Source organism: Podarcis muralis, chromosome 12, assembly GCF_964188315.1.
Source record: "Podarcis muralis chromosome 12, rPodMur119.hap1.1, whole genome shotgun sequence".
Taxonomy (NCBI): Eukaryota; Metazoa; Chordata; class Lepidosauria; order Squamata; family Lacertidae; genus Podarcis; species Podarcis muralis.
The window spans coordinates 23,102,502-23,121,386 of NC_135666.1; the positions used below are offsets into that span (position 1 = coordinate 23,102,502).

General features: G+C 45.4%; 1 protein-coding gene across 1 annotated transcript in view; it reads left to right on the forward strand.

Annotated features, from left to right (window-relative positions):
• The window catches only part of C12H10orf67 (chromosome 12 C10orf67 homolog), a 60,049-nt gene that overhangs the window by 463 nt on the left and 40,701 nt on the right, over positions 1-18,885 (forward strand). The window contains exons 2-5 of the mRNA XM_077916304.1: positions 2,243-2,363; positions 3,461-3,604; positions 5,025-5,099; positions 5,981-6,130. Of these exons, the coding sequence (XP_077772430.1) occupies positions 2,243-2,363; positions 3,461-3,604; positions 5,025-5,099; positions 5,981-6,130 (490 nt within the window). The remainder of the gene's footprint in view (positions 1-2,242; positions 2,364-3,460; positions 3,605-5,024; positions 5,100-5,980; positions 6,131-18,885) is intronic.

An 18,885-nucleotide genomic window follows, 5' to 3' on the forward strand; every position in this document is an offset into this window, starting at 1 on the left:
TCCAGCAGTCTTACCGCCATACCACAATATAATACACCACATGTAAGACCCAATTGGGTCTGACTCTGGAGCAGATGATGCTGGCTATTCATAGTTGCTAATTTGTGTTTTACTTTTTAAAATATTGTTTTTATTTATTTATTAGAAATATATAATGCTTAATAAAAAATATTTAGTTTACATAAAAATAATAAAATTTCCTTAAAGCTAGATAATAAAAAAGTATATATTCCAAAATGAAACTGAACAGTGTTCAAAAGAGAGAGTTAATAATTAGAGTCAGAGTCTAGGAAGTCTGGATAAATATAATTTATAAGAGACCTTTAAAGGTCATTACTGTCTTATCTCAAACTATCTGAGAGTGTGCATTCCAGAGGAGAGGTGCATATCTTTATTCTGTGCTGCATATTCTATGTTTGTGAACCGCCGTGTGTTCCTCTTTTAAAGGAGGGGCAGGATATAAAAACTAGATGATAAATAAATGGACCATCTGGAATGAGGCTTCTTCAGTTGTTTTCCATTGAGTCTTGGAACCAGAGAATTGTCCTACCAGCTATCCCTCATTTAAGAATTAAATAGCGCAATGTGTTGCAAATCCCATCATACTGAACGAATACATGGACACTCCAGATTTAATAGGCAACTCCATGCTTCCTTGTGCAATTCCTGTGCCATGAGGCCATTAGTATGTCCCATTAATGCTGTGCACCAGAATTAGTTTCTTGGCCTCTCCAGTTTATTCTCCCAGTGTAGACTGGTTTAAAACTGAATTGTATCTCTGAGCCACTTTCTGAACCAGCAAATGCCTCTATCATCCTTGCCATTAAAAATGGATGTTAAACTTTATCACGTTGCTATTTAAAGAACTTGTAGATATGATGAGACTTACAAACAGGGAACACTTGCATGTTGCAGAAATGCGATCAGGGGAGTGGTTCCGAGAGATGTTAACGCAGAAGGCTATTTTTAAAAATCAAACTGGCATTTGTCCCCGTTTTGCATTAAGAGTTCCCCCTGCAAATGAGCCAAGTTTAGCCTGGGTGACGTGCACATTGACTCAGTCTCATTCTACAGCCAAGAGACTAAGCAGCTGCCTTGACCACCTGTTCCCTGTTGCTGGAAAATCCAGTCATGTTTAGAATAGCAGCCACCTCCCAAAGATTTGTGTGTTGTCATTTCACCCACCTTGTTAACCTGGGCTTCCAAAACATTGCCACAGTGGAAGTCCAGGGAAGGAAGGAGGGGGACCCCTATAGTACAATTGAAGAGTGCACATGGCAGATGTAACCAAATGGCGATCCATCTGTGCTCCCCAGAGAAATAACATTTTGAAATCTAAGCAGGGCTTAGCTTGGCCAGTGCCTTGATGGGAGACTGCCTAGAATCCCCTATGCAAGCTGCTTTCAAAGCGAATGTGTGATAAAAGTGAACTCAATAACTGAGTGATGGGATCTCCTTCTATAGTTATTCATTATTGGGGAACATATATAAACCCTCTTTAAACTTTCTACATACAAATAGTGTGGAGAGTAGGGACTGTCACTGTTTTGCTCTCCAAAATTTAGAGGGAAAACTCTGAAGCAGGGAGCTTTCTGTACTTTGTGGAGGATCCCCGCACAATTTAAGACCCTGATCTATGCTGTACATTGTGCAGGCAGCTTCCACAAGGAGAAGAGGTTGCTGGATCAGGCCAAAGGCCTATCTAGTGCCGCATCCTGTTTTCACAACGGCCAACCACATGTCTCTGGGAAGCCTGCAATCTGCATCTGAACATCAGAGAACTCCCCACTTTTACAGTTTCTAGCAACTGGCATTCAGAAGCATGTAGGTTGGTGGCCATCATTGCCTCCTGTGGCAGTGAGTTCCATAGGTTAACTATGCTTTGTGAAGAAGTACATTCTTTTATCCTGAATTTTCTACCTTCAGCTTCATTGGATGTCCACAAGTTCTGGTGTGAAAAACTTTCCTGTATCTACTTCCTTATTGCTGTGCAATTTTTTTATAGACTTCTGCTTCAGAAGTTCACCCTCCAGCTCATGAACAATAGGGAGCGGAACGGAGCTTCACATGCTTGTCCCCTCTCCTGCATTGCTTTTACACATGAGTAAAACACCTGAACGAGGCAATAACTTAAAAGCTTAATGGATAGTTTAGCAGATTATTGCTACTTTAAGCTTCACATTTGTTCTGTATAATATCTTTGCTGTTTCAACTAACTATATTTCAACAATAAATTCCATAGGCACACGATTTCAGATAACCTGAAAATAGGTTTTGGGATCTCAGATCATGCTACGCAAACAGATACAAGTGAAATAGGAGATATAAAGGTCTTTATAGAAACGACAAAAACTTTATTACAGGTAAGCTGTTTTCTGCCCATCTCTGAAGCAGAGCTTTGCTGGAATACATATGTGGCACTGTAGCTGTTTACATGGGAGGCGGGTGGCGCTGTGGTTTAAACCACTGTGCCGCTTGGACTTGCCGATCAGAAGGTCGGTGGTTCGAGGCCCCGCAACGAGGTGAGCTCCCGTGGCTCTGTCCCAGCTCCTGCCAACCCAGCAGTTCGAAAGCACACCAGTGCAAGTAGATAAATAGGTACCGCTCCAGCAGGGAAGGTAAACTGTGTTTCCAAGCGCCAGAAGCGGCTTAGTCATGCTGGCCACATGACCCAGAAAACGGTCTGCGGAAGCGGACAAATGCCAGCTCCCTCAGGCTGTAAAGCGAGATGAGCGCCGCAACCCCAGAGTCATTCACAACTGGACTTAAGTGTCAGGGATCCCTTTACCTTTTGCTATTTACAAAGAGTAGCTAGTTCTTATTTTGTGCCAACAACAGCCATTTTTAACCATTCTAATTTAACATCTGCATTCATTCTTGCTTCAGAAATCTTGGCTATTTTTTTCATTCCTTCCATTGTCAAAGTCCTTATTGCCACTATCATCAACCGTAGAAAGTGAGATCAAACTGTTTACGAGGCATGTGTGCAGAAGCCTAGGGGAAGCTAGACTCATCCTTGTAGCACTAAGCCTTAAAACTTGTAATGCTGAGCTGTAGCTTAGCACAGGTGTGAGAAACCTCTGGTCTCCTCCAGATGTTGCAGGACTACAGTTCACATCATCCCTGTCGGCCATGCTGCCTGGGATTGATGGGAGTTGTAGTCCAGCAATATCAGGGTGCCCCCAGGCTCCCTATCCCTGGTTTTCACTGTTCTGTCCAAACTAACCCACTGAAACAGGTATGCAATTATGGCAGGTGTCTGGGTGTGGTTGTATTGGGTTAAGATGCCCCTTGCCAGGCCAACTTCATTGAGATCACACACAGACTGGCACAGACTGGCTGTGTGTGGTGCTGTTCATTTAGTGTGCTGAAACAGCTTGTTTGGTAGCTCTGTTCTGTTCAACAGCCACATAATAAATCGTTTTGAATGAGCGTGCCATTAATCCTTTTGTATTTTCAGTTCACAGACAGGCTCTACAATGATTTTGCTATGTACCGAAAGATCCTTAAAGCGCAGTATGAGGAAAGAATACAGGAAGAGGCAAGCAAGCTCTGGCTAGCCATAAACGACAGGCTAAAATACATTGATGACTTTTACAAGCAGGTACAGGGCAACCTTCCTCATTCCGCTTTAAGCATCAAAGTGCTGAAGTGTAAAGCATCAATGCGTTCCGTAATCTGTGTGAAGGTTTTGTGTTTGTTTGCTATTTGGTTAAAGCAGTGTGTGTGTGTGTGTGTGTGTGTGTGTGTGTGTGTGAGAGAGAGAGAGAGAGAGAGAGAGAGAGAGAGAGAGAGAGAGAATGAATATATCATATGCTGGCAGCTAGCAGTGCAATACAGAAAGCACATTAAGTGGTTCACCCTGTAATTCCCTCGCTGTGCTATAAAGCACTATAGAACTCAGCCTAAGAACCAGCCCCAAACTGGAGCTCTTTTTTGTTGTTGGCAGGGTGGTGAGAAAGAGATTGTTGAAAGGGTCTCCCTTCTTTTTCCTTTCCTCTCTTTTAAAAATAAGTGATTACATTTATATGTTTTTGTTTTTTTTTAAAAATCAGCCTTTCAGTTTGGGCATGTGTTACAGCAATTGTCAGCACAATTCACTGTTCACTGCTTAATCAAAAATAAGCATGAGCTGAGTTCCATAACGCGTAGTCTCAGGTTAGTGTCCGTAAGGTGGCTCTGCACCATTATTCTGCAATGTTCCAATTGCATTCAGAACAGTGGGATATACACTACGGATATGATCCAGGGATTGATTGTGCTGAGCCCCAGCAGAGCCAGCACAGGCAGCTGAGCCCTGGCAAGCCCTGGGCACGGTCTGATATCTGCAGGGTTCATGTGCAGTCAATGCTGACACAGCAGGGGACCGGACAGAACAGCCGCCTGGTCCCTCCCTGACCAGAGAACAGGATGCTGTGGGCTTGTGGCTCCACCTAAAGGCAATCCATTGTAACTGCTTCTACTGTACCAGTCACACCCTTTCTCCAGAACTTGTGTGCTTGGGTGGTGCAAGGGCTAAAGGCGCTGGAAGAGGCAAAAACACACTTGAGGGTTGTACCTTTGCTCCAAAGAGCAAAGATAATGATGGAATTGTTTTCTTTCTTTCTTTCCTTCCTTCCACATTCTCTCCTTCCTTCTTGTTGCATTTCTGTCTCACCTTTTTCTCCAAGGAGCTCAAGGTGGTGTACACAGTTCCTCCCTCCATTTAAGCCCCACAACAACCCTGAGAGGTAGGTTAGGGCTGAGAGGTAGTGATCACCCAGTGAGCTCCATGGCTGAGAAGGAATTTGAACCCAGATCTACCATGTCCTAGTCTGACACTCTAGCCACTGTACCACATTAGCTTGAATACGTCTTTTTAGTTTTGAAATTTACAGTTGGGCAGCTGCTTTTTTATAGGGACCAACCAAAACGTCCTAAGAAAGGCACTGCCCAACAGTGGACTTTGAAACATTTCCTTGCGGGCTTTGCCTTTTACCGTTTGGATAATCCGTAAAAAGTTAAATCTCACCCTTCAATTACAGAAAGAGGAGAAAATGAGATATAGCTACCAGCAACAACTATGTGATGCCCTTGCAATTCTCAAAACAAACTATACAGTGAGTTTTTGAATTATCGCTACTGTGTATATTTTATTTATCTGATGTAGCGCGGGGTGCAGCACACCCTGGTTTGCTTGGTTAAGGAACTCAGAGTTGGAATGCCCCAGCTAGAAACCTGGCCCCGTGAGACAGGGCACAAAAAGAGCAGTTCTTAGGGTCAGGTGCAAACGTCATACAAGCAGATGTGGTATCCTTGTGCAGGCTTTGGGATTCACCGTTGCTCCCGGCTGAGCTGTTTGTAAACAGCAGAAGCAGCTACTGGTACTGGAATGCAGGTACTCCCCCACCTATCCCTTTCACCCATCTGATCATAGCTGGTCATATAGTTGTAGAGTTGGACCAAATGGATCATCTAATCCAACCCTCTGCAATGCAGGAATCTTTCGCCCCACCTGGGGCTCGAACCCACGACCCTGAGAGTCTCATGCTCTATCAGCTGAACTATCCGTCCAGACACATCCCTCCCTTCCCCCACACCCTTCCCTAACTACTGAAATAAAACAAGAAGTTTGCTTTTGTAGGTAGCTGGCAAACACTGTGTGCCCAGGTAGACTATGGTGTCCATTCCCCTATTCTCCTCCCAAAACTGCAATTTCCAAAGCTCTCTGTGAAGAATCTGGGAATCATAGCTCTGGGAGGGGAATTGTGGGGCGGCCCACTGGCAATGCTCAGCACCCTAAACTACAGCTCCCAGAATTCTTTGGGGGAAGCCATGGCTGTTTAAAGTGGCACCATAGTGCTTTAAACGTAGGGTGTGGATGTAGCCAAAGTCAGGCATGATTTAGTGTTACAAAAACCAATCCAGCTGTTGCTGCTGTGCCTTCTGACTGCGATCAAGTGCATTGTGTCTCTCATTAACGCTCCTCTTTCCTTGGCAGAAATATTTCTTACTTGACCCATCCGAAGAAGGTGGAGAAACCATGCTTTCAAAGTTACAGATACTGAGGGGCAAGCTTGAGGAGCAGGCTGCTACAATTGAAAATTTGGAGGCAGAGGTAACGAGGCTTAAACAAATGTCCCCTGAAAAGGTAGGTGGTTTTCCAAAGCCTTTAGCGCAGGGATGTGGGCTTCCAGACACTGTTGTTTGTTGCATTTATATCTCACCTTTTCCTCCAAGAAGGTCAAAGTGGCTTACCCGGTCCCCCCCCCCCTTATTTAATCCCCACTGCAACCCCGTAAGGTAAATTAGACTTAATGGCCCAAGGTCACCCAGTGGGCTTCATGGCCTAGTGGGCATTTGAACCCTGGTCTCCCAGGTCCTTGTCATATCAGTCTGCCTCAGGACACCCATTCAGATCCCCATAGGAAGCTGCATTTAATGCAGAATGCTGCAGTACAATTGCTGACAGAAGTGAGGCCTTCTCAGTGTATAACATTTGTGCTCAGAGATCTGCACTGGTTGCTGATTTACTACCGGGCCAAGATGTTCTTTGTATATACAGTGGTACCTCGGGTTACATATGCTTCGGGTTACATACGCTTCAGGTTAGACTCCGCTAACCCAGAAATAGTGCTTCAGGTTAAGAACTTTGCTTCAGGATGAGAACAGAAATTGTGCTCCGGCGGCATGGCGGCAGCAGGAGGCCCCATTAGCTAAAGTGGTGCTTCAGGTTAAGAACAGTTTCAGGTTAAGAACGGACCTCCAGAACGAATTAAGTACTTAACCCGAGGTACCACTGTAAAGCCCTTAACAACTTGGGACCAATTTACCCACATGTGCCCACTCAACCACTCTGATGGGCGGAACTGGCACTACAACAGGGACCACATAATACCCGTTCCACATTTTTAAGGACTCAGTCGTTTAGTGTGGCAGTGTGGGAATGTTGTGGATAGTAGGAGAGGATATATTGATTAAATATTATCCTTCCTCAGTCACGCTAGTGAACTAGTAACAGAGCACATTCCCTTGTACATTGCTGGGAGGAAGTTGATGGATTCGTTAGAATCGTTTGAGTTGAGCAATCCAGTCTGGCTTGTTCCTGGTAAATTTCCCCTTTAGTTCCCTCTTAAAAATAAGGATGACACGGCAGTCTTCTTCTAAAAGTAATGATAAAGTTTACTTACATTCAGTTCACAGTATTGTCCTGAAGGCAGGCTTTAATCTCGTAGTCACAGTTGCAGTTGTAGAGAAAAAAAGTCTGAGCTAGGCCTCACACTGAAGCCTTATTTACCTAGGGATCCATCAGCCACGCCATCCCCGGACCTTGGAGGGAACAAAAGTACCAGGAAAGCAAAATCTTCTTTGGAGAAAAAGTTTATTGAAATCTGTGTACAGAGACATTCTGTACACAGAGACAGCCAGCTAGATAGCTCCTGAAAATAAACTGGCTGTAAAGAAATACGCATCTACAGACTTCTTATACTCTTCTGAACACTCTCCCCCCTCCCATACCTTCTCAAATTATTCCCTTACATAGCACATCTATATTGCTTGCTAAACACATTTTATTGCTTGCTAAACATTCCCGTCTTTCTGCTAGCTAAGCATTTCCTCCTTTCCTTCGTACACGTGTCTTCATCTTTGCATTAGTAAGCATAAGGCAGGAAAAGGGGCCTCTTTAAGCAGCTGGGTAGGAAATGAACTTTTGACCTGCCCGCCAAATTTAGTAGGTCTGGTTAGTTACTGCTAACAGCAGCGGTTTCTTGCTAGCTGACTAGGCAGGAAACGACCTCCTGACCTGTCTGATTAGAAATAGCAAGAAACTGCTGTCTTTGCTAACTGTCTGGCCGAAATTTGCAGAAGTAAGATTAGCTCAGAGATTTACTTAGGAATTTACTGCAGATAGTATTCACAAAGTACAGAGCTTAGAAAATATTGAGAGAAACCTTTCCCATCTCCCTTTACTCCCTCCTCTTCTTTTGAACAATCTATTACTTAGATTCGTTCTGGGGTAGGGGTCTATATTCTCTCATAAAAACAATCACACACAGATCCATTGTGCGAGACATCATCTTTTCCATCATATGTTGCAAGCATTGCATTAAGCAGGGTATACAGAAGCAGAAAAGCAATAGAAGCATTATTGGGCCTATCACCATAGTAAATATCCTCCCCATCCATCCACCTGGGAAGATGCCGTCCAACCAAGACATATCCCAGCCCTCTCAGGTTTGTACAGGGACATGTGCCACCTTTTCAATGCTTGCTGCCAGATCACGGATAGCCTCGCCATGGTCTGAAATGTTGAAGCAACATGCTCCATTTCAGCCATTTGTAACCACCTATTGTAGGAGTTATGGGCACCCCACTCAGTCATCAAACGGGAAATGTCGGCAAGGGAAGTCGGGGGACTTTTACCTTCCTGTGCCAATACACATGTGGGCTCTCCAACTAAAAAGAAAAGGAGAATCATCAAAGGTATAGATGGATTACGTTTCTTCCCACAAATATGATACCGTTCATGCCAACAAAAATACAGGAGCATCCAAACAAGCAGGCCGGTACATATCACTCCTACCCACCATCCCCAATATCTCCATGGTTCCTCCCACCAATATTCAGTCATGGTGGGTATCGTGTCAGTCACTCAAGGGTATGTGTGTAACTACCTCTAAGGCCCACTGGGTGTATGGTACTTCGATGAGTGGGAGAAAGAGAAGCACCTCCTGGAGGGGGGTTTGGTGAGAAATAAAAAGCAACACACCCACAAGAATAGACTGCTGCTAAAACTCTAGCCTGGTGAGGAGTCAAATGCCCAATGGGGTGGTCCCCTTCCCAAATTATTGTAAGTCTCGCTCTGTCCCTATATTGTGGTAGGATATTCTCAGGTGGGTGAGTTCGTAGAACAGGTACGTTGGGAGCGCTGCCCGCGGGCGCCCCTCCCATCCAATTCTCCAGCTGTGCGTAGAGATATCAGTTTCCGGTGTGATATCAGCAGAGCGGTCGTCAGCGGAGGGTCTGGAGATGGTCAGCCGAAGGGGTTAATCAGGATTTAACTGCACAGTCCAATCTGTAGTGGTCACTCTGGTGTGGTGGACCCAAGGGGTGATGCCGGCGAATTTCACGGCGGTGGGTGTGGAGAGCAGGACGATATAAGGTTCCAGCACAGTTGTAGCTGCGTCCGTGCCCAATCGTTTACCCACACTTCATCACCTGGCTCGAACCGATGCAGCCAACACACAGGGGTTGCGAGCCTGGGTCCACCTGTCGAGACAAAAGAAAACTTGGGAGAGTGACTGTACATAGTTATTCAATTGCACATCTTGGCTAGCATATGGAGTTAACATTCTAACATATGGAACTGGTCTTCCAAACAGAATTTCAAAAGGTGACAGGTGGGTTCGCTTTGACGGGAGACTGCGGACCCTGAGTAATGCCAGAGGTAACATTGTCACCCAATTAGACCCAATTTCCTGTGTCAGCTTGGATAGCTGATTCTGGGGTCTGTATGCTGTATGCAACTTTCAGTTGATCTGGAGCGCTTTTGCCAGTCCCTGTAGGACTGCATGAACAAATGCTGGTCCATTGTCAGATCCTATGGACCTTGGCAATCCATAGCGAGGGATGATTTCCCTAAGCAGGCACCTGGTTACTTCAAATGCCTTTTCAGTCTTTGTTGGCCATGCTTCGGCCCTCCGGTGTAGGTGCACACTGCCACCAGCAGGTAGCGGTGTAGTCCACAATGGGGTAATTCAGTAAAGTCCACGACAAGATCTTCCATAGGTGCAGTTCCACTGTGCTGAATCCCTGGGGGAGCCAGTGGTCCGGCTCTGGGATTATTCTTTTGACACAGCAGGCATTTCCTGGAAATCTGGGCTGCCAGTTGGTAGAGGTGGGCTATATAGAAGCACTTCTCCAGCTGCTTGGTTGTAGCATCTGGTCCTATGTGGGTTGAATCATGGTATCTCTGAGTAATCTGCCGAGAAAGGACTCTGGAATCCATATCCTGTCATCAGGGGTAAGGTACCATCCTTCTTTGGACAATGTCAGCTCCTGAGCATCTGCAGTGTCCCTTTCCTGCTTCGTATAAGCTGGCTTGTCAGTGGTGCTTAAAATCTCTTCTGGGACCAGTGCTCCAATAACCGAGGCGGGGGCCGGTTCTTGGGCTGCTTCCTTGGCCACTCTGTCTGCCAATCGGTTTCCTCTGGCCACTTCTCCTGGTCCAGTCTTGTGTCCATAACAATGGATAACTGCCACTGCCTCGGGCTCCCATACAGCATCCAGAAGGTTCAACAAGGCTTGTGGGTGGGCCACCTGGCTTCCTCTGGAGGTAAGCAAACCTCTTTCTTTCCATAAGGCTCCATGGGCATGTAAAGTCAGGAATGCATACTTAGAATCTGTATAAATGTTTATCTTCTGTCCCTTTGCCAGGCTCAGGGCTCTGGTAAGCGCAGTTAGCTCTGCCAGCTGGGCCGATGTTCCAGGCGGGAGTGACTTTGCTTCGACCACCTGGTCTTCCAGGGCTACCACTGCATAGCCTGCTTTCCGATGTCCAACCTCAATGAAGCTGCTTCCATCCATAAACCATGATGGCCACTAGGGGTCTGCTTCATCTTTAAGGTCAGGTCTGCTAGAGTACACCTCATCCATTACTTCAATGCAGTCATGCATGGGCTCCTCACCTACTCCTACCGGCAATAGGGCAGCTGGGTTGAGGGCGGTGGTAACCTGGAACTTCAAACGTGGGTGCAACAATAACATCTGACACTTCCTCATCTTCGCTTGGGAGAGGAAATAGGTACCCTTCATGTCAAGCAGAGCTGGAACTGCATGCGGGGTTACACAAACAGTGTCTTGGCCAAAAGTAAATTTGTCTGCTTTGTTCAGTAGGGTAGCTACTGCCACAACTGCTCTCATGCATGGCGGTAAACCTTGTTCTGTAGGCGTCAGGCGCTCAGATAGGTATGCCACGGGCTGCTGCCAGCTTCCCAATTTTTGGCATAGCACTCCCTTTGCTGTTCCCTGGTCTTCATCCACAAACAGGGAGAAAGGCTTCTCAGGATTTGGGATGCCCAGTGCTGGTGCTTGCTGCAATGCCTTTTTCAAATCCTTGAAGGCATGCTGTTGCTTTTTCCTAAGCAGCCTTGCCCTCCTCTTCTTCTCCTAACGGTGGACTTCCCGTCTTCAGGGCCATCAACTTCTCTGCCTGGTACTTCTCCTTTTTTCTTCTGGGTCTCTTTTTCCCTCTGATTATAAATGGTCTGGGCTAATTCCAACATCCATTCAAGGGTGTGGCCCATCTGGATTTTTCGGCAAATATCGGGCGCTGCTTGGGCTACAAAGGCAGTTTTTATGATAGGGGCATTGGCAGCCTCATCTGGGTCCACAGGGATATACTGGCGGTAGGCTTCCTTCAGCCTCTTTAAGTAGGCTCCAGGGGCCTCCTCTGTCCCTTGTACTATTTCTCTGGCCTTCACAAAGTTGGTGGGTTTTCTGGCTGCCCTCCTCATGCCATTTAAGACATTCTGGCGATAAGTGGTGAGGGTATTTTGCCCTTCAATGATCTGATAATCCCAATTCAGTGTAGTTTCAGGATATCCTGCTGCAACAGCTTGATCTCCTGCCCCCTGCGCTCTCATGTGTGCTCGGGCTTCAGCATGAATTCGCCTAGCCTCTTCTGTAGTTAGCAGGGCATCCATCAAATATTGCACATCATAAAAAGTGGGGTTGTATGTTTTAAAAATTCCCTCAAACAGCTTAATTATTTTGGCAGGGTTTTCTTCAAATGAAGGGTTTTGGTTCTTCCAATTACAAACATCTGCACTAGAGAAGGGGACATGTTGAACTGTATGAGTTCTATTGGGCACCACCCCATTAGGTCCCGCGGGGGTCGGAGGGTCATACACTCTATGGAGAGGCATCACTCTGGCCGCGCCCTTCTCCTGTGCTTTATGTGCCCTATGGAGGGTCACTCTTTTCACTGCCTTTCCCCACTTTTTCTGCCACTTTCTTCTCTGTTCCCCTATACATCCCGCTGTTTTTAACATATGGGGACTGACGTCCACTTCTCATAAAGTTCCACATACTTTTTCAAACGTTCTGCCTGTTCCTCTGTTCATATCTTTCCATCACTTGTCAACTTAATCAATCTTCCTACAAATGCCTCATCCTCATCATCCTCTTCTCGTTCCTCCCTTTCTCCATCTTCGCCCAGGTCTTAACAATGCATTGTCCACGGGATTGGGGGCTGGGCCATCTGTTCCCTGTGGCGGGGGTGGTGCCAGGGCTGTTGCCAGGGCATAAGGCGGTGGGGGCATTAAAACTTTATCTTCTTCCATCTCTGAATCCTGGAGGACTGGGGGGTTGTCCTCCTGTCTTCCTGACTGAGCAAATACGGCTGCCTGAGACTTTTTGGCAGCATGACTTCAGCCAAGGGGGGGGTTCTTTTCCACATTGGTCTTCCATGTGGAAATGTAGGGGATTTGATCAGGGTGGACATTCAAAATGTTCTGATATAATGGATTAATGGGTTGCAAATCAAGGGTCCCAGTGGACGGCCAATTTGTTATTTTGGGATGGGCCAATCTAATTCACAATGTCCTCATCTTCCCTCTCATTAGCTTGAATCCCCAAAAGCATTTCAAAGGGGTACTTTTACTTTGGCCAGAACCCATTTCTTCCAGATCCTTCGCTACTATTCACAGTAAAAATTCTCTCACACTTCACACACAACAGACCTACAATTGCTCGGCCAAGGGGACACTAAGCCCTGGCCCACACTTGACAACAATTCAGTTACTGGAATATCTGACATGCAACATAACAACATACAACATACAAATCACATCAATATAATTTCAACATGTAACACACTAAACACACCAAAATAACTTCAGCATGCAATACACAAAACACACCAAAATAACTTCAGCATGCAATACACAAAACACACCAAAATAATTTCCCCTCCTTCTTCTGTTCCAAATTTTTGCTGGTGGCACTCTCCTGCACAACCAGTCCCCTTTTTACCAAACCTTACTGGTGGCATAACACTGCCACGCCCTTTTTTCCCTTCCTGGTGGCCCTCTGCACAACCAGGTGAGGCTTGATCAGACCTCGCCCCCCTTTTCCTTGGGGGCCCACGCCCTTTCCCTTGGGCTTACCGTTTTCCGCTGCGGACCTGTCCCCTTGGCGCCGTCCTCTTTGTTTTTCTCCCTCAACAAGATGTCTCCACTGCAGGACAGTGTGGCTGGCTCCCCCCACGAAACAGGCGGGGTGCGCACGGGAGCCTGCAAACGCTGCTGAGCTGTTCACCTTGGTTGAGCCTGGCCCTCCGGTCCGTATTGGGGAGGGGGCTTATCCCGGCACGAGCCCCCAAAGAAATGAAGCCTTATTTACCTAGGGATCCATCAGCCACGCCATCCCCGGACCTTGGAGGGAACAAAAGTACCAGGAAAGCAAAATCTTCTTTGGAGAAAAAGTTTATTGAAATCTGTGTACAGAGACATTCTGTACACAGAGACAGCCAGCTAGATAGCTCCTGAAAATAAACTGGCTGTAAAGAAATACGCATCTACAGACTTCTTATACTCTTCTGAACACTCTCCCCCCTCCCATACCTTCTCAAATTATTCCCTTACATAGCACATCTATATTGCTTGCTAAACACATTTTATTGCTTGCTAAACATTCCCGTCTTTCTGCTAGCTAAGCATTTCCTCCTTTCCTTCGTACACGTGTCTTCATCTTTGCATTAGTAAGCATAAGGCAGGAAAAGGGGCCTCTTTAAGCAGCTGGGTAGGAAATGAACTTTTGACCTGCCCGCCAAATTTAGTAGGTCTGGTTAGTTACTGCTAACAGCAGCGGTTTCTTGCTAGCTGACTAGGCAGGAAACGACCTCCTGACCTGTCTGATTAGAAATAGCAAGAAACTGCTGTCTTTGCTAACTGTCTGGCCGAAATTTGCAGAAGTAAGATTAGCTCAGAGATTTACTTAGGAATTTACTGCAGATAGTATTCACAAAGTACAGAGCTTAGAAAATATTGAGAGAAACCTTTCCCATCTCCCTTTAACACTTTCTATCTTGCGGCTTCCATCCTCTGTAAGGATGAGCCATGTGCTGCTTGTTAAGAGCCGGCAGAGGAGTCCGAAAGGTGAAATGGAAAAAAAGGCGAAAAAGAGTCAAAATAAGAAGATGGCTGCTTGACTGGCCCTTTTATAGAGTCTCCTAGGGCCGCGCCCATCTACCTGGTCACACACAGGGGGAGGAGGCTCCAGAGCAGGTTTGAGAGGAAGTCCTACCTGTCTGGAGCGACATTCCCCTGCGTCTCCACTCTAGGAAACAGGAAATGTTGTATTTGACTGCTATAATGAATGATACATTCCACAGGCAGCACCCTGGATTACCAAATTGGCAGAGTAGGCCTTGGTCTATGGGCCTTTTAGGGGCCCCACAACAATGGATCAACAATAATATTGATTTGATCTTGAAATAAAATTACAATCAAGCTTTCTTAGGGGCCCTGAGATTTTTGACTGCCATGGAACTCCCTATCTATTGAGATCAAGCCTCCGCTGAACTCCTTTTGGCACCTGCTAAAAACCTCTTTGTTTAGACTAGCCTACCCAGATGCTTAGAAAGTTAAGGTAATTTTAATCTTAGTATTTTAACTTTTGTATGTGTCAAAGTATGGTTGCAGGATTTTCTTGATTTTATTGTTTTATCTTTTTGTAAACCGCTTTGAGGTTGTTGTTTTTTAAAAATAATAATCAAGCAGTGTATAAATTATATTAAATAAATAAAATAAAAATAAATAGCAGTAGCTGGTAAACACTGTTAGTGTAGAAAGGCAAATCTATTTCCCTCTAGGACTGTGCGTTGCTACAGGGGTAGCATTACCTAGTCATAGCTGTTCTTCTTATGTTATTCTGATGATACTCTATTATGGAAAGTCTTTGGACTGGTTTGTCTGCATGGTGAATTGGGTCTCAGTCCTGTTTCTAAACGATAGATGATTAAATAGCAAATGTACCCTAAATTTCATCAAAGGACTCAGCTAGGGTCCTAGTCATACTAGGGTTTAAAGAGGAAGTTTTTAAGCACTTTCTTATAACATACACTTTTGCAGTGGGTAAATTGCAGCATGAAGTTAGCAACTCAGAAACTACATAGGGTGATAAAGCTTTGAAGCCTCCAAAACGATGTACATTCATATTCCGTATCTATCTTCTAAGTCAGGTTGGCAAGGTTTACCTTTCCAGCACTGCAGAAGCAAGTCCCCGCGCTGTGCCAGTTTAGCTCAGAGCACAGGGACTCACCAAGCGGGCGGCTTAGTTCAGGGGTGGCTTGTGGGCCTATTAAACGACCCCCATGGGCCGCTTGTGGTCCATGGGCCTTAGGCTGCCGACCTCTGTTCTAAGCAAAAAAAAAAAAAATGTTGCTGTGGGCAGATGGTAGGGAGAGCCTCACCACAAAGCCTTCCTTCCAATCTGTGACAAATAGCTGCAGAATGCTGCAGAAAACCCTCCCTTTGCTCATTTTGATAGTGTCCTTGCTGCAGGAAGGCTAATTGTTTTATTTACAGTTCTCATTTATGACAGATGGTGGCGCTAGAGCTATTCACCATTCAAAGCCCACAAAACTGAAGCTACAGCACAACTAGATTTTTAGAGAACTGTCTCTTACAGACTGCATTTGATTGTAAAACATTTTTTCCCAATCTGTGTAAATAATAGATTACAAATAGTTGCTGTTGTTAATTATGTTGGTGCTGGTGACAAGCATTGTTATCAGTATTATTATTACTGTTATTATTATTGATATCCCCTTCCTCTCCTCCCACCACTGCCCCCATATACTCTCGCTGTGCAGCAGATTTGAGGGGGGGGATGTGGAGCACTGCTGTAGAGAGGGGGATCAGTTTTGCTATATAGTAGAATCATAGAATTGTAGAGTTGGAAGGGACCAGAAGGGTCATCCAGTCCTACCCCCTGCGACACGGGAATCTTTTGCCCAACGTGGGACTTGAACCTGCAACCCTGAGAATTAAGTGACTCATGCTAGTAGTAGCAATAATAATCTATATGCCTCTTTTTAGCCCAAAGGCCCCCAAAGTAATATGCAGCGGAATTCAAGGCAATAAGATAACAAGATAAAATTAATTTCAGTTATGATCCTTGTGGCTCACAGCGCAGTGAGCTGTTGATGCGTGAGTTCTGCCCCAGCTAAGGAGCTAGCCTTTTAAGCCTCTTAAGTCCTGAAACAGTTCTTTAAAAGATCCTTTGAAACTGTGGATTTACTGTGTAACCACATAGAGTGGAACGATGTCTCAGGGGACTTTTGACTAATCGTTTCTTTGTACTGTGTGATGTTTATTAACACCCTCCTTAACTGGAGAAATCCTAGAGGGTTTGGGGAAGTATTTTGGGGAGTTAAATAAAACAAAAAGGAATTGTGTCAAGTCCAATGAAGCAACTAAGTAAGAACAGTTTTCTGAAACCCATGGCTTATACCGATGGTGGGGTGGGGTGGGGACGATGGTAGGGACTCACTTTAAATTGCCTGTTATGAGCCCATGTGCTTTTGGGGGGTTATATACCAATTTTAGCTTCAATAATTGATGCTGCTTCCTAATTAATTGTAATTATTTCTAAAGAAGAACAGCTGCAGATTAATATAATGGGTGACTTCTCACATCTCTGCATTTTGGCCACTAATTCCCATAAACCTGAATGGATGTCAAGTGCTTGATCACTGTGAGCATCACCTACTCCTGTACTTACATGATCGTCAGCACTTAGCTTTTTTTTTCTTGCTTGCTTTGAGCTTTTTTATTTTGTGTAACTGCCCAGAGAATTTACACACAGTACCATCCAGAGATGGACAGTATACAGATGATGGTGGTGGTGGCGGCGATGATAGTGGTGGCTTTTTATTGTAAACTGTGTTTTATTATCTGTGCCCAGAGAACTTGGTTAGATTGGATAGCATACAGATGATGAAGATAAAAATATAACCTTGAAACAGTCCCTTTGATTTCAATAGGATTAACTCAATAGCAAAACTCTGTGTACAGCAATATATGTATATCCTACTTCACATCCCAACCCTAAACATATTTTACTTGGAGTTAGTCCCATTTTGTTCAGTAGCACTTCCTTCTAAGCAAGTTTGTTTGTATTTTAACGTAACTTACTCAGATTCTCCTACAAATTATTCAACATGTTCAGTTCTGGTTTGCAACCAGTTAAGCCAATGCAGCCACTTCACAACATGGGAGAGAACTGTAAACCATTCCATGGTCTGAGCTGAACATAATGACAACATATACCAGACATAGCAGTATTCTGAGCCAGCATTCGACACCCAGTTGTGTTCTGATATAAACACCTTGTGGCTGAGACAGCCATGTGAGCCGCCCTGGGAAATTATTTGAGGGGATGAGTAGGAATCCCCATATGTCATAGACTAGGCAGATGAAGAGGAATGGTGGAGACAGCCTCCCCAGGGGCCTTCCAGAGAGGAGGAAGGGGCAGATAGTATATATCTGGAGGGCACAGGTCACACCCTAGGAGAAGAAAAGGGAAGAAGTTGGGAAATAATGGAATACGAGGAGCAGGAACCAGGTAGCGTAGAACAGGCAGAGCCTGAGCAGCAGCTGACTGACACACTGTCACTTGAGAGTACAGTGGTACCTTGGGTTACAGACGCTTCAGGTTACAGACTCCGCTAACCCAGAAATAGTGCTTCAGGTTAAGAACTTTGCTTCAAGATGAGAACAGAAATCATGCTCTGGCGGCGCAGCAGCAGCAGGAGGCCCCATTATAGCTAAAGTGGTGCTTCAGGTTAAGAACAGTTTCAGCTTAAGTACGGACCTCTGGAACGAATTAAGTACTTAACCCAAGGTACCACTATACAGTGGTACCTCGGGTTACAGACGCTTCAGGTTACAGACTCTGCTAACCCAGAAATAGTACCTCGGGTTAAGAACTTTGCTTCAGGATGAGAACAGAAATTGCGCAGCAGCGGCACAGCAGCAGCAGGAGGCCCCATTAGCTAAAGTGGTACCTCAGGTTAAGAACAGCTTCAGGTTAAGAACAGACCTCCAGAACGAATTAAGTTCTCAACCCGAGGTACCACTGTATCCCAGAACCTGTTCCCTCCCCAAAACCAAGTTGAAAATAGCAGAGAAGAGGGCTCAAAGGTTGGTGGCACTTAACAGCCGCCATAGGAGGTAGGAGGAGTCTGAGGAATAGGAAAGTGCAGAGAAGAGGAGGTGGAGCTTCACTTGAGGCAACTTCACATAATGAACAGTGTGGATGGAATTTTGCCCTGCTAATTCTAATAATAAAAAGGAACTGAAAAGCTCGCTTTTTCCCTGTCTCTCTGCTTTACTGGGCAGGCGGCCACTAGCCACTGACAGCACCCTGACACCAGGGATAGCAATACAATTAATTGATTAATAAATTAATAAAATGAACCAGACTCTTTGAAAAGTTGGTGCTGCACAGAGCACAAGTCCGAGTGCAAGGGACAGCTACCCGCTTCCCCCTGCACTTCAGTCTTGGGGCCAGCCTCAGCTTGCACTGCTAGATTGTAAGCAAGCTTAAGATTTTGTGATGGGGCTTTGCATAAGTATAGGGAAGTGGGGCCCTAACACCGGGCCTGCCCCCAAAGTTGTGTCCCTTCTTCCAGCTCCAACTAGTTCCTTCTTGCATGGCTGATCTCTGGTGCATACCTTGGCTGCATGAAGGTTCCCATCTTACAGGGGCTGCATACATAGCCAGGGGTGGGGGGGGTGAGCTTGGTTGCCGGATGTGACCCCATTCCTCCTTTGATGCATCTTGTGAACACTCCTGGTTGCACAGGGCTTCTGATTGCATAGATGAGCTCTCTCAAGA